The sequence below is a fragment of the Ammodytes marinus genome, assembly GCF_949987685.1.
Source record: "Ammodytes marinus genome assembly, chromosome: 18".
NCBI lineage: Eukaryota > Metazoa > Chordata > Actinopteri > Uranoscopiformes > Ammodytidae > Ammodytes > Ammodytes marinus.
In genome coordinates, this window is record NC_137222.1 from 15,012,923 (window position 1) to 15,027,429 (window position 14,507).

At 41.0% G+C, this 14,507-nt stretch overlaps 1 protein-coding gene across 1 annotated transcript in view; it reads left to right on the top strand.

Moving 5' to 3' along the window:
- Positions 1–14,507, top strand: part of trabd2a (TraB domain containing 2A) — a gene marked incomplete at both ends in the record, with an annotated part of 66,625 nt that overhangs the window by 33,493 nt on the left and 18,625 nt on the right. Inside the window, 2 exons of the mRNA XM_080046629.1 lie at positions 1,780–1,926; positions 2,315–2,489. Coding sequence (XP_079902755.1) covers positions 1,780–1,926; positions 2,315–2,489 — 322 coding nt within the window. The remainder of the gene's footprint in view (positions 1–1,779; positions 1,927–2,314; positions 2,490–14,507) is intronic.

Consider the following 14,507-nt stretch of genomic DNA (forward strand, 5'->3'; position numbering starts at 1 on the left):
GCTACCACGCTAACCCTCCTCTCCTCCTCTACTGCATCCCAGGCTCCCACCAAAGTGTCATAGGAGCACCTTAGAAAAACCGCACATGAAAAAATAGTAAGGAAAAAAATTGTCGCTTGGGTCAGCCTGGTAGGGCGTAAGGGTATGCATATCAATACAGAATGCATTTGACAAAGATCTGAGATTACGCACGCGCACACACACACACACACACGCACACACACACACACACACACACACACACACACACACACACACACACACACACACACACACACACACACACACACACACACACACACACACACACACACACACACACACGAGAATACATTGAATTGTAAAAACTTGCAGGCATACTGTAGAGACATTTACATAGCTCCACACAGCCGACAAAACACATCTTCACTGTGACTGATTGAGGAACAAATAAACTATACAAACGTTCCTCTTTCATGGGAATCAACATCAATGGCTTGCAGGGTGAAAGGTGCACGTGTGTGTGTGTGTGTGTGTGTGTGTTTGTGTGTTTGTGTGTGTGTGTGTGTGCGTGTGCGTGTGCGTGTGTGTGTGTGTGTATGTGTGTGTGTGTGTGCGCACGCTGCAGAGATCAGAGAGAGATCATGTGCTGAGGTGAGTGGCGGCAGTTTCTATACGTGTGTGCGCCTTGCTGTGAGTACACCGTGGGACCTCCAGTGTGTGTGTGTTTGTGTATTTGTGTTCATGTATGCATATGTGTGTCCTCGCGGTACTGATCACAGGCGGCAGGCTCACCAGGGCCCTCACACCAAACACTGGCCGATTTCACGCTTGCACAATAGCTGTGGCGGAGCAGAGAAGAGGGTGTTGGCAGGACAAACTCACACTGTCTCCCTTGCTGTAATAGTTAGTTTAGTCAATCTAAATGTTTCTCTCACTTCACTACCTCTAGCTCGCATCTGTGGTCAAATAGACATAGAAAAGATCTTATAAAATCAGAATGACCATAGAAAAAAGGATATCCTTTTTCGCATTATAATGTTGGTTTTCCTTATGTTTGGACCTTTAGCCATGCTGACAGTGTGGCTCTATGGAGGACATGGTCTGTTGGTTGGTCAGTTGGTTCGGTCCACTACTTTGATCCAGATAGAAACATATCAATAACTATGAGATGGATTGAGATACCATTTCACTTACAACTCCATCTGGTGATCCCCTGTCTGTATACTGTGAAAAATCCTAACAACTACTGATAATTATTTGGCCCAGAAAGTGTGTTCTAATGATTTTGGGGCATCCCCTAAACCTTTTTTCTAGCGCCAGCAATGCCCATAGTTCTGTCAGTGGTTTTGAGGTCTTGAGTGAAATCAATGTCTGGACAACTAACAGATGGGAGTCGCTGTACACTGTTGGTCTTGTGTGGCTATGTCTGCAAATCTTCTACTTCTGGTATTTAGGCCTATTTTGAACAGTTTGCTGTCATTTAATGTCACATCTGTGCCATCAATGATCCCCCTTCAAAGATGGGAACACAAGTAAAATGATTTCCTTGGGTAATTTTCATTTCAACTTCTCATGCAAGGTTCTTTAACCTGAGAATGCGAGGCTAAACAATGTACCGTACTGTATTACGCATTCATTACATCAGTATTCTCCAGACAAATTCTTCTCCATTTCCATTACTCTTTCTGAATCATTAAATGTGTGATGTTTGGGAGGCAAGTAGAGCCTCCGCAACTGGCATTAGGTTAAACATAGATTGTATCAAATTAATAACCGGCTTTATTTGTCTGCTTCTAGGTGATCTTTGCCCTGAACCAGACGTTATTACAGCAGGAGTCTTTGAGGGCGGGCAGCCTACAGGTCCCATACACCACTGAAGACCTCATCAGACACTACAACTGTGGAGATCTCAACTCCATCATCTTCAATCATGACACCTCACAGGTCAGTCTTTGCCTGTCTTTTTTCTTATCTAACATCATCTTATATTATCTTATGGACTCTATAAGTACTTTCACTTTAGTTAATAAGCTAATAAGGTCAGTTTGACCCCTTAAGTGTCCCCGGTGACATGACCCTTACCCTTTTTACCTTTACCCCTAACCCCAATTTCTTTCTCTAGTATTTGGTATTCTTCCTCCTATCAAACCCTATGCACCTTGGCCAGTCAAAATTCTCGCCCGACATTCATTCTTTAGATTTTTTTTTTCTCGACACAGCTTGTAGAACTCTCTCTTTGGTTAAATCTGAATGAAAGCCATGGAAGAAATCTAAATCCCCCCTCTTGACTGGACCATCACCCTTTACAATCCCCCCCCCCCCTCCTCCCCAGGTCCCTAACTTCAATAACGTGACACTGCCACCCAGCGAGATGGAGACGGCCCAGGAAATAGACAGCTACTTTCGCCAGGAGCTCATCTACAAGAGGAACGAGAGGATGGGCAAGAGGGTCAGGGCACTGCTAGAGGACCACCCAGAAAAGAGCTTCTTCTTCGCCTTCGGAGCAGGTCTGTGTTAAACACACACTATATTAAAGAATCAAATGGGATAGACTCATCCCAGTACAATATTTTTGTGATATGGAGGCATAATGTTTAAAAAAACAATTATAACATTTTGGTCTTTATTTGTCTCTGTTGTGTGTTCGCTCAAAAAGAAAAAAAATATTATGCCTACACAATTATTTAAATTCCTCTTTTTGCAACGAGAGCACTCCAGCAAAGGAGATCAAAGGCGTCTTAGCCTAAGAAGCTTAACAAACCCATTAGAAAACTAAGACAACTTGAGAAAGTGCGGACATACACCCCACCGTTTAAGCTGGATGGTGGAACTCACTAATTAGCCTTCTCTTTATGTCAGTTCAGTTCTTTGAATTCCTCTATAACTATGCAGCAACCTCACAAGTAGCATTCTACTGATGAGAGACATGACTTAAAGCAGGGAGGACAAAGAGAGACCAGATAACAGCAGAGACGATTCCACAATGTCTACTTCACCGTGGATGCCTCAGTGTGTGTGTGTGTGTGTGTGTGTGTGTGTGTGTGTGTGTGTGTGTGTCTGTGTGTGTGTGCATTCATGTTTTTTGGTTGGACGATGTGTATCTCAAGCAGACAGTCTTTGTCCAATGGCTGTCATATTGGTTTGTTTGGCCTTCGGCTGTTTAAATCAAAGCATTGTTCACACCTAATAAAGAAGACAAGGTTATTTATGTAATCATTTACTCTGTTGGCTTTTCGTTCTAGATAAAGTTTGGTAGTTAGTTATTATTGCATCCAAAAGATTTAACCCTTCCCACACAAGGCAGTGATATTATATGATGTCGAAAACATCTTCCTCACGCATAAAAAAACAAAAGAAAAACATAAACCATTACATTATAATAACATACTTTAAGGTAGCCTGTTATGTGCAATTATGCACTGATTAGCTGATGAAATAATACAAATGCTACAAACCTAAATATATTCTTGACACTGGACAAGTGCAAATGACACCAGCAGATACATTACCATTGCCTTGTGTAAGTGTTTTTAATGAGTGTCGACAAATATTTCAGATTTATTAAAAAGGTTATTTTATTTTATTAATATAAACAGAATATAGAGTATATACTTTTATTTCAGACAAAACCGTTACAATTTCCCACAGCCCAAGTTAATATTCAGATTGCTTGTTTTATTCAACTAATAGTTGAAAGCGATTTCAATCAACTAGGGCACATAAAGCATCAAATACTCACATTTGAGAAAGTGAAAGCAACTCGTTTGTTGTTTTTTCTTAAATAATTAGTAAATATTAATAAAAGTTATTAATTAGTTGTCAACTGTCTAATCAACTAATCGTTGAAGATGAAATCATCATTATCTATTATAATCAATTTGAATCAAACTTTGTTTAAAATAATTCAGATGCAAAATTTAAATACTTATTCTGTCACATTATTCAATGAAGTGAAGCAAAGGAGAGGAATGGAAGTGCAAAGAAACCAAACATAAAACAGCACACGCAGCAAATGTCACAATTTGTTTCATCATTGCATGTAAAATAATTATGTGGCAACATAATGATTTAATACATGTGCACTACGGTTAAATGCTTGAATTAAAATATCCATTTGGCATGTCATAAATCTGTAGTCCATCACACTCCCACACTGGCACAATATGGACGTTTAGGTTAACCAAGTATAATCTATCATCATTTAAACCGTAAAAACCTCTTACAGAAGTTTATGATATTTTTCACAGTGAAGGGGCACATACGCTTTGGAAAATATCAGTTTGGCCCAAACATTTGATTGAATTTACTATGGGGATACGTATGGAGGAGACAGCATCACATTTCAGGGCCCACGATTTCACACTCAGATTTTCCTTGTGATGACATCGTCAGAATCATCCTCATTCGTTGGTCATTTAGAAGTAGAAGAGCAGCGAAGTTTGAGTGAGTGAGAGAGAGAGAGAGAGAGAGAGAGAGAGAGAGGCCTTCACAGTCTGTTGGTCTCCGAGCTGGCAGGAAACAGCTGAGGAAAAGCAGACATATGCACACTCACACACACACTCACACACACACACACACACACACACACACACACACACACACACACACACACACACACACACACACACACACACACACACACACACACACACACACACACACACACACACACACACACACACACACTGCAGCCCTAACAAGGGGTACATTTCACGGCGTGTCCCTACGGAGGTGCCTTTACAAGGGCTTGGTCTAAAAAGGTGTGTGCCTCTGTGTGTATCTGGGTGTGTGTGTGTGAGAGAGCTGGTGAGTGTAAGTGATACCGGCAATCAGCCCAAAAGCACTAGTTGTAGACATACGGAGGGCAGGTTGGTTCGGCATGTACAATGAATGGTGTGGGGCACATCAGGGCGCACACACACACACACACACACACACACACACACACACACACACACACACACACACTCCCCAGCCCCCAATCCCGAACCAAGACAGAACCTGGGTAAAATGTGTCCTTAATTATCCCTGGAGGGTTAGAGGACACACACACACACACGCACACACACACAGATACACACTACAATGGAGCCCATTATGTCAGCGTACTCAACGTCCCTGTTACAATCAGGTGTGAGACCAGTCTTATCAGAGACGGTCTCATATCTGAATCTGAATTTGTACAAATGAGGTCTTGGCACATTCACATTCAAGATGCAATTGTTGTCTATGCTGCGTTGTTTGTCTTTTGGGCATTTTCTAGCTGATTTACTTAACTGTCAACTGTCTTTAGAAAAATGATGATTACTTGAAATTCATCCAGACTGGACTTCAACACTAAATGGGATTCAGAGGAATTAGCTATGTGTTGTTTTTGTTTTTCAAAGAGTAACCACATATTTAGCATAGTTCTCTTCCCGAGTAATGATCCCATTAGCCTGCAGGGGTTGGCCATGTAGATTCCTGACTGACCCTATGTGGAAAGTTGTTGAGGCTTTTTCATTTTTCCCTATAATAAGCTTTATTGCCACAACAAGTTAACAAAACAGTTTGTACACGATAATTTATTCCCCTGTCAACTTGCCCGGCCGGGTGCAGATTGTGCTTTGCCAAGGGAAACTAAAGATAGCTAAAAGGGGTTAGGCAGCAAAGTGTTTTGGATATCCTGGTGATTTAGTGTTTATGGAAGCGTCACTCCCGTTTGTTTGTCTGGATTTATGTTAGTTAGCATCTGAAAAAAGTATATCGCAACAACATACATTCCCGGTAAAGCTTTAAACTTTATCATTAATCTTTTTTTCTCTTAAATGAAATATATTTTTTCTATTCGTTTCCGCTGCTGTAGAAACCAAATGCTACTAGAAGGACATCAATCTTGGTCTGTGCTCTGTATGCGAGATGACTTTTTAATGACACATGTAGCAGAAATGTTATAAGAATCATAATTGAAATAAGCTGACCTCCACACTGAGGCTGCAACAATAACATCAATGTAGTATTCAAAGTGAAACCATAATGAAGAGAAATGGAATAAACGTGCTGGCTTTTTCATTGTTATCTGTTTCTAGGGGGAAGAAATATTTAGTAATTTTTTTTTTGCGGGTTTTTGGAAATTGTTTATGGAGAAAGCATTAAGGGTCGACAGTCACACCACTGCCAAACCAGAGCTAACATTTTCTAACCCTAAATGATTTCTCATGTGCTCACACAGCACACAGCCTGCACACACAGCACACACACACACACACACACACACACACACACACACACACACACACACACACACACACACACACACACACACACACACACACACACACACACACACACACACACACACACACACACACACACACACACACACACACACACACACACACACACACACACATGCTCTCCCTGTCTCTTCTTGTTTCCTATGAGTGTTTGCACTTTGCGGGCCAAGTCACGAGCCGTCATTACATCTAGAGCTTTTAAAAACAAATATAGGAATCTTTTTAGATATTTTGATTTCTTTTCACGGTTTAAATTTTTTATTTTTTTTTAAAACAACAAAATCCTTCTACAAGTTATCCGGTGACTAGGAATGACAGAGTTGTTAAAGGGCTGTGCCTCTGCTTGCACACAGAATGCCCTTTGTTAGATTCGACACACACTGGTGTGCACACAGAGAGATGGATAGCACAGATACATATACCAGATACAAGTTTTTATGTGTGAAACTATTTGAGAGATTTTTTTTAACAAACTCAAGCATTGAATGAGCCAAACACATATTTAAAAGAGCCGTTGACCTTGAATAAAATATAAATAAAAAAAATACTTTCACACCAACGCTCAGATGTTGATTCTTTGGTTTTGTCGAGATGTTCCAGAAAGAGGCCTGTGACCAATCTTGCACCCAAAGCCCTTCGCTGTTGGAATCAAGGTTGTTTTTCCAGCGGTCTGGTCAGAGTAGTGGTCAGGAAGGCAACGGTCAGACAAACAGAAGCGGTCACTGGTCAGCCCAGAGGAACACACACATATTTATCTCTCTCTCTCTCTACCTTCTCCCTCTCATTCTGTCCCCCTCTCTCTCTCTCTCTCTTCTCTCTCTCTCTCTCTCTCTCTCTCTCTCTCTCTCTCTCTCTCTCTCTTTCTCTCTGCACATTCTTCCACCCACCCTCTCCTGCTCCATACACTCATAATTTTTTTTTGTGTGCGTCTGTCAAACATCTCTCTTCATCACACACCAAGTTGTCCTGTCGAGAGACTTTTGCACACCGCCTTTTTAAGGCTCCTCTATACCGCAGAACAGAGACTGGGAGATGATAAGAGCTGCTCACAACAATGTCACATTTACTGTATGTAGCCCGCATCCACCATGATGACCACCCAGTAGTTTGCTTGATACCATGGGGGCCGTTGTGAGATTGTACATGAAGTAAGAATACATGGCAAAAAAAAAAGCATATTGTAAATATTTTAGAGACCCCCCCCCCCCCACCCAGACAGTTCACAAATCAAGTTTTCATGGGAGCACATATGTCTTATAAAGAGTAGCCACTAGCCAAGCTCCCGCTGGCTCCCTCGTATTTCGCACCATGCCTTTACTGACATCCCCATCCAAAAAAGTGAAAGGCTCTGACAGCAGTTTTTTTTAGAATTTGGCAAGCTCTCAGTGATCTAGAGATTTTTTTTTTCCCAAAACTTGCCCACTGGCTGGAGTAGCATTTCTGACAGATAACAAGGGCCAATTCTTACACTCTGTCAGGGAGTATTTGAATCTCGGCTATGCCTGCTGTATTTTAGTGTAACTTAGAACTTAATATGAAGCGCTCTATCCATGGGGGTAGAAATACAAAGGTTTTTTTTTCTCCAGTTCTTTTGTTTGTATAACCAAACCTCTGCTTTGAGTTTAGGGTATTGTCATGCCTCGCTATACTTTACTGTACTGTAAGTAAATACCTCCTAGAAATTTGTCTTCCCCCCCCCCCCCCCCCTCCATCTGTTTGTCTGAAATACCACGGCCATCACTCAACGTAAATGATGATGTTGAGAGAGAGCCATATGTTCAGACAGGCATATGGAAGCGGTTATTGCCTGCGCTCCATAGGTACAGTAACCCAATCCGTGTATACAATCTGAACCCATGTTCCCCTTTTATAATCTCTGCCATACCCTGGCACTCCTGACTTTAATAAAATGATGTGTTTACATATATCGCTGAAGGCTGAAGGGCTCCGTTTTCTTGCCGGTTCTTTTCTCATTCTTGTCTCTCTTTCTTTCTTTTTTTTTAAGGCTGAACTCAAATGCATCCATGTTTCGGCTTCATCCCCCCCGAGCTGCTTAGCACATCATGATTCCCCTTCAAAACTCCTCTTTCCAAAACCACAAATTTAAATATTTGCGGTGGTGTAATTGGCCAGTGTGGTTGACAGGCTCTAACGGTTACTGTACTTTGAAAATGTTTGACTATTTTCACAGACAATTAAGGTTTTGCCTTTGGATCTTTTTTTTTTTTTTTTTTTTGCTATTTAGGTTGGTAGGGCCACGCTGAAGTTAAATACCCTTTGGTCAGTGAGCTGTTTAGTGCGGTGGGTATAGAGACTCTAATAAATGGATGGCTTAGCCCGTCAGCCGCGGCCCCGTGACAGAGGTTGACATGAACTCATAACTCACACGGCGCACCTTGACTTGTCAGTATGTGGCTAGCTCTGGGTCCTGCAGCGGGGAAATAGTCACTTAATACACCATACTTACCGTGTCCACTGCAAGAGTGTGTGAGTCAGGGCTGTGTGCTGACAGAGCCGATCATTTTAATTTGATAGAAGGAATATGACTTAACAGGCTTTAAATGTGGCATATTTTAGGTTGCATTTCACCCCTGCATGTTTGTACATCTGCACATAGAAATATAAAAAAAACGACACGAGACAAAAGTACAAACGAGGACACTAGAACAGCAGTCTTTCATGTTTAAATTTACGGTGTCACACTGTGCCTCCCTGGTGACCCATTCACAGGAACCACATGCAAAAAATAAGCCATGTGGTGCAATACATGTGTTGTGGGCGCTGGCCAAAACAAATTAACAGTAAAACAAATAAAACACATTTAATACATTTTATATTTCATTTTATGACAAGGGTAGATAGTGCTAAAAGGAAAACAACTGTAAAAATGAGCAACTACAATTTGTATCATTAAAACATGTTTTATTTTATCACACCTACAGCACATTATTTTTGATTTCTTCTGGAGATCTCAAATGTTCTAAACATATAAATAGTATATTTTCCTTGGATTGAGTGGTGCAGCAATGAAAAACATGGCGTATGTCATCGCTTCAATTAAACCACTGCAGAATATATGATACTGTCAGACAGTGTGGAATAAGACCATTTAAATGTATTTGGCAGTTTTAAGAGAATACTGGGAATTGAAAAAATATATATATTAAAGAGATTTCTATTTCTAACGCCTTATATCAATATACAGGTCTTTAACTACCCCTGTGTGCATAATCATTAGGATCAGTGTTATAGCTGATGGAATGGACATTCTTCTTTAAATGTCTGTTCTAAATCCCCAGGCCAAACCTCCTGGCCCCCAATCCCTTTAGTATGTTTTCACACTGAGAGCTACATCACTGTGGTCGCTGCCCTCTTTGGATTTTTTTTTCTTTCTTTCTCTGGTGCAGATGGTGTGAAAGTCAAAAACGTGGCACTTTTTCACAGCACCTCACTCTCATAAACAGCCAGTTTACAACTGTTTGGGGCGGTCGCTGACATGAGTACACACATGTCATACAGCGCCATTAAAAAAGCCAGGCCAGACCTACCACACACTCGGTAAGGAAGCGGGCAGGCAGGGGTGAAACGTCTGCCAAACCTGGATTAAGTCCCGGGCCTTAAGTTTCAATGACACCTTTATGCTAAGGCTTTTTATTTCAGATTTTAAAGTTACATTTGAATAGAGAATGTTTTCTTTTCCTCTGCTGTTTTTCCTCCTTTTTTTACTATAACTTCCCCACGAGTTTGAGATCAAAATGTCATTCAGATAGTGAGTAACAACAACAGCAATCAAGCTTCAACTTGATAAAAATACTGCTGTATATGCTTTTTCAAAACCTAACCAAACATTACAAGTGGCAGATCAGAAAACAGTCAGGTTAATTACTTTTGTAACGGTTTTGAAAGGTGCTGACAAATTATGTCTTGCCAGTAGGCCTATCTGAACAGAAGGCAATGACAAACCACACACTGTATTTCATTGTTCATTCTGAGGATTTTTTTGTTTAAACGTATCACCATGCGTTTGATCTGATTGGTTTAAAAAAAAGCTGTAATCTTTAAGATTTCAATTCTGGTTGATTTGGCGACACCCGTGGTCACTGGTGGTAACAACAAGTGTAGTTTAACACAACATACAGTAGAATTATGTGGGAAGACTATTTTAACAGAGAAGCCAATGTTGTATCCTATTCTAGTCATGTAATATAGGCTTTAACAAAACCATGTTTGAGTTAGCATTTATTACAAAGTAGGCCATGTTTGCCATTTCCTGACAAACAACTACTGATCCAGTGTCACTGTCCCAGTGTCCCGTGATGCCTAGTTCATTTACCTGTGTGGTGGTGTCCCATCAGAGATAGTAGAAGTCTTTCTGTTTGCTGTATTGCTTTGTTTTTGCAACAGTTGGAAAGTCAAAAAGATAAAGTTGTTTTTTTCTCTGTTTTGTTTGGCGACTAACTGACCATCTGTCACTGTTTTCCAGTCAGTGTCTGTGTGGAGCTTCTCCCTTGATCTTCTCTTCAGAAGTGTAATGTTAGCTTACATATTTACAATCCTAAATACAGATACACATGAAAAACATTTAACCAAAGCGGAGGTTGTTAACAAGTCAGGGGGGCATCTGCACTGCATGGTCTGGTACGTCTCTCCGTCTCTTTTGAAAATGGGAGGATAAACCTGTCAGCCGCGCGGAGCAGCTAACCGACTGTTAAGCTATATGCTGAGTGAAAAGCACCTAAACATATACATTTTGTTGCACTCATCGGGTCAAAGGCGTCAGTCTCTGTACTTGAAAGACATATTTCATGCGGCCCACACTTCTCTCCCAGTCAAAGCAGTGAACGCTTGTCACAACAGCTTGTTGTGATTTATTGAAAGAGTTGAACTCCTCACCCCCTGACCCCATTCAAACCCAGCAGTATTTCCTCATGCACCTGGAAACGGGGCCCTTAACATGCCTTCCCAGGGGCTAAACTTTCATTTGGAGCAGAAAAATACCTCTCCTCCTATATATGAAAGGGAAAGGGAAAATTATACACGTTAGCTCTCAAACCGCCGTGTGCATCTATGATGATTCTGAGTGGGAATTGTTATGAAGGCGCTGTCCTGTCTAATTTTGGGGGGTTGAAACAGAAAGGAGAGCAACACACATGCCTAGAGGGGATGAAGATATGAAGAGACAGAGGAAAACATGACTGTGTGATTTGTGGCTTCCACTCTCTCTCTCTCTCTCTCTCTCTCTCTCTCTCTCTCTCTCTCTCTCTCTCTCTCTCTCTCTCTCTCTCTCTCTATCACTCTATCAATGTGGCGTTGTTGAATACTTTTTTGTTTCGCCGGAGTGGGGAATTTTCTGGTTTGCCTTATGAATGAGCCTGTGTAGGCCTAAATCACCACACGAGCCGTGTGAGTACGTGTAGCATTTTGGGACTCCACAGAGCACCCAGTTTGAGTTTTTATTAAACTGTATGTATCTATCCATATCCTAAACATGGCATCTCAGCGAGAGGGCCGGTTCATCAATCATTTCTTAAGATTGGGGGGTTTTCGGGTCGATGTCTGCCTAAATTAGGATATTTTTGAAACGGCAACTTCCTTTCTCAGCTAAGAAAAAGACCCATGTCAGAAATGTTGTTTTTGTGAGGATGAGAGTCCAAGACACAAATAAAATGGCTCTTTGGGATGCCATTCTTGTTAATGGTTATATAATGATTGTTTTATATATTATTATAGTCAAACAATGAATCAACTTAATTTTTTATCCATGTAAAAACTTGTTCTTTTTATCCAGCTGTCTTTTTTTACTGTTGTTTTGTTATGTCATAAATCCTAAAAGACAAGAAAATGAAAGTTTTGAGAAATTAGGTGATGAAATAAATTTACCACTGATTCAGCGATAACAAAAATAATCTGGATTTAACACAAACGGGGCTCAGTTTTAATTTACCCCCGTGTTGAAATTACTGAAGTATGTTTTGTAACTTCTGTTTCACTTCACTGCAGGTCTGGTTTGGAGCAAACGAGAGATTGGAATCATAAAAAACTGGGTTTTCTGTTTTTGTTGAGGCTGTTTCAGATGCTTTAGTAGCTGCAGATGTAAAAGTTGGCCATGTTTCGTTGTGTTCGCCAAAGTTTTTACAGGGAGGGCAGGATAATTTTTTTTTGGGAGAACTAAACCCACGTTTCTATCAACAACACCCTCTGGTTAACTAGATTTTGAACGACATAGGAAAGAAGGATTAGGGGATGAGTTGATGATCTGTTTGGTAATTGACGGAGAGAGACAAACTGTTGTAGTAACAAAATCTGGCAGAAAGTGGAGATAAAAGAGAGAGAAAAAAGACGAAGGAGGAGATGGAGTGAGATAAGACAGCTGAAAAAGCGGGCCTGTGTGAATTTACAGGCCCTCTATCCTGTGGATCTGCTCCTAGTTATAACCTAGACCTAAATCACAGATGATACGCAGGCCTCATTTGACATCTACAAGATCTCCTGCCGATTACTCAAACTAAATAAGCACACAATTGCACTCTAAGCCACGTGTTTCAGATGGGAGCTCTGTGAGAAAAAAAAAACTACGACGTGGAATGCGTTTAAAAAAAAGGGGAGCGGGCATCCCACGCAGCGGGACAAGAGACTTGCAGGGGTACAGGTCGTTTCAGAGATAGCAGAGTTGAGGTTGCATTATGCAAAAAACGGTAGCAATACATTTTGGAAGCTTCAGACAAGCAAAAGCACACACTTATAGAAAAGAAAAAAAATAGAAAAATAAACACTGTTATAGCTTCTCCCATATTACCTGCCGGTTGAATGAGCAAAATGATTGTGATCAAAGCTCTGTTGCTCTTTGATAGTTTGACAGCCCACAATTTCACTCATCTCTTCAATTTGGATGGACTTGTCTTCAAAATAATTTCAAACTTCTTGGTGCTGTCTTTTTTGAATAATAACTGTACTGCTACCAATTGTGTAATTTTGAAGCAACGATTCACCCTTACCTGATTCCATCCTACGAACCCACAACCACAAGACATCTTAGGTCATCTGTTGGCAGACTGCTAGGACCAGAAAAAAAAACTTGGGGAAGCTGCTTTAAGCTATTTCTATAGAGCTCGAGAGTTTGTTGAGGAATGATTTCAGCCCTAGTGAAGACGATATTGTTTAATTCAGCCTCCATGGTCCATCACAGTGGGGTCCCAACCTTGTGGGGTGTTGACCCCTTTTGATCTAAGCTTTGTTTAGTTGCAGCGCCTTATCACAGATGGAACTACCTAGTCTTTGTGTGGCAGGTGGCCATTTCAAATAAACACTCAGATTGTTTTACTTGGGCATGAACATGTAAAAACCATCCAGTAATTCACAAGAAAAGTGCAAAGATTGGAAGAACGGTTACAAAAAAACAGTATGAGAAATGTGTTTTCCTGACCCCTCAGTCTTATCTTGTGACCCATTATGAGGTTTTATATTACTCAGTACTTCTGCTCCCCTACATTTCAGAGAGAAATATTTTACCCTTGATTTATTTGGCAGCTATACTTTCTACGCAAATTGAGATGTTATACAAACGATGTGATCCTTTTGTATGGTATACTCTAATGGTCAACATGCCATACAGTCAACCTGAGGTGCAGGTGGGCAGGTACCCCCCCACCCAGCCACACCCCTCTTTAAATGCTTATACAATCTCCTTTCACTTGCTCTCACAGTGAGAATATTCTTAGGGACAGTATTTGCAAGTAAAACGAGACATTCCGAGGCAGGGACATTCAGAGCTGGCAGTGCTCCGGTTTACTTTGTCAAAACTGCTCACTTTTACAGAATTTTCGAGCTTTGATCAGACTTTCATGCGACCACAGTGAATGAGCGGGTGTGTTTTTTCGAGCGCCATAATTTCTTGGCAGAAGGAGCAAAACTAAGGACCGCGCTGAGAGGGGAGTGTAGCGACTATTGCAGCCTGACAGATGTAATCCCGTACACGGCTCCAAAGTGCTGCGTGCCACCACAAAGTTTGAGTGAGGGTTTATTTAAAAAACAACCTCACACCACAGGCCTCTTATGTGCTCTGTTTCTCATTTATTCTCAGCGTAAATTCAAAGCTGAAGCTGCTCAGCACGATTCCAAAAGGAAACTTGTGAGGACAATTTAGTCCTTTTTACCTTTATGACAATCACGGTGAAACATAATTCACGAGAAAGAAAAGGCCAAGAAGAGCAAGACCAAGTCGTTAGAATGTGGGCATGTTTGACGGAAATA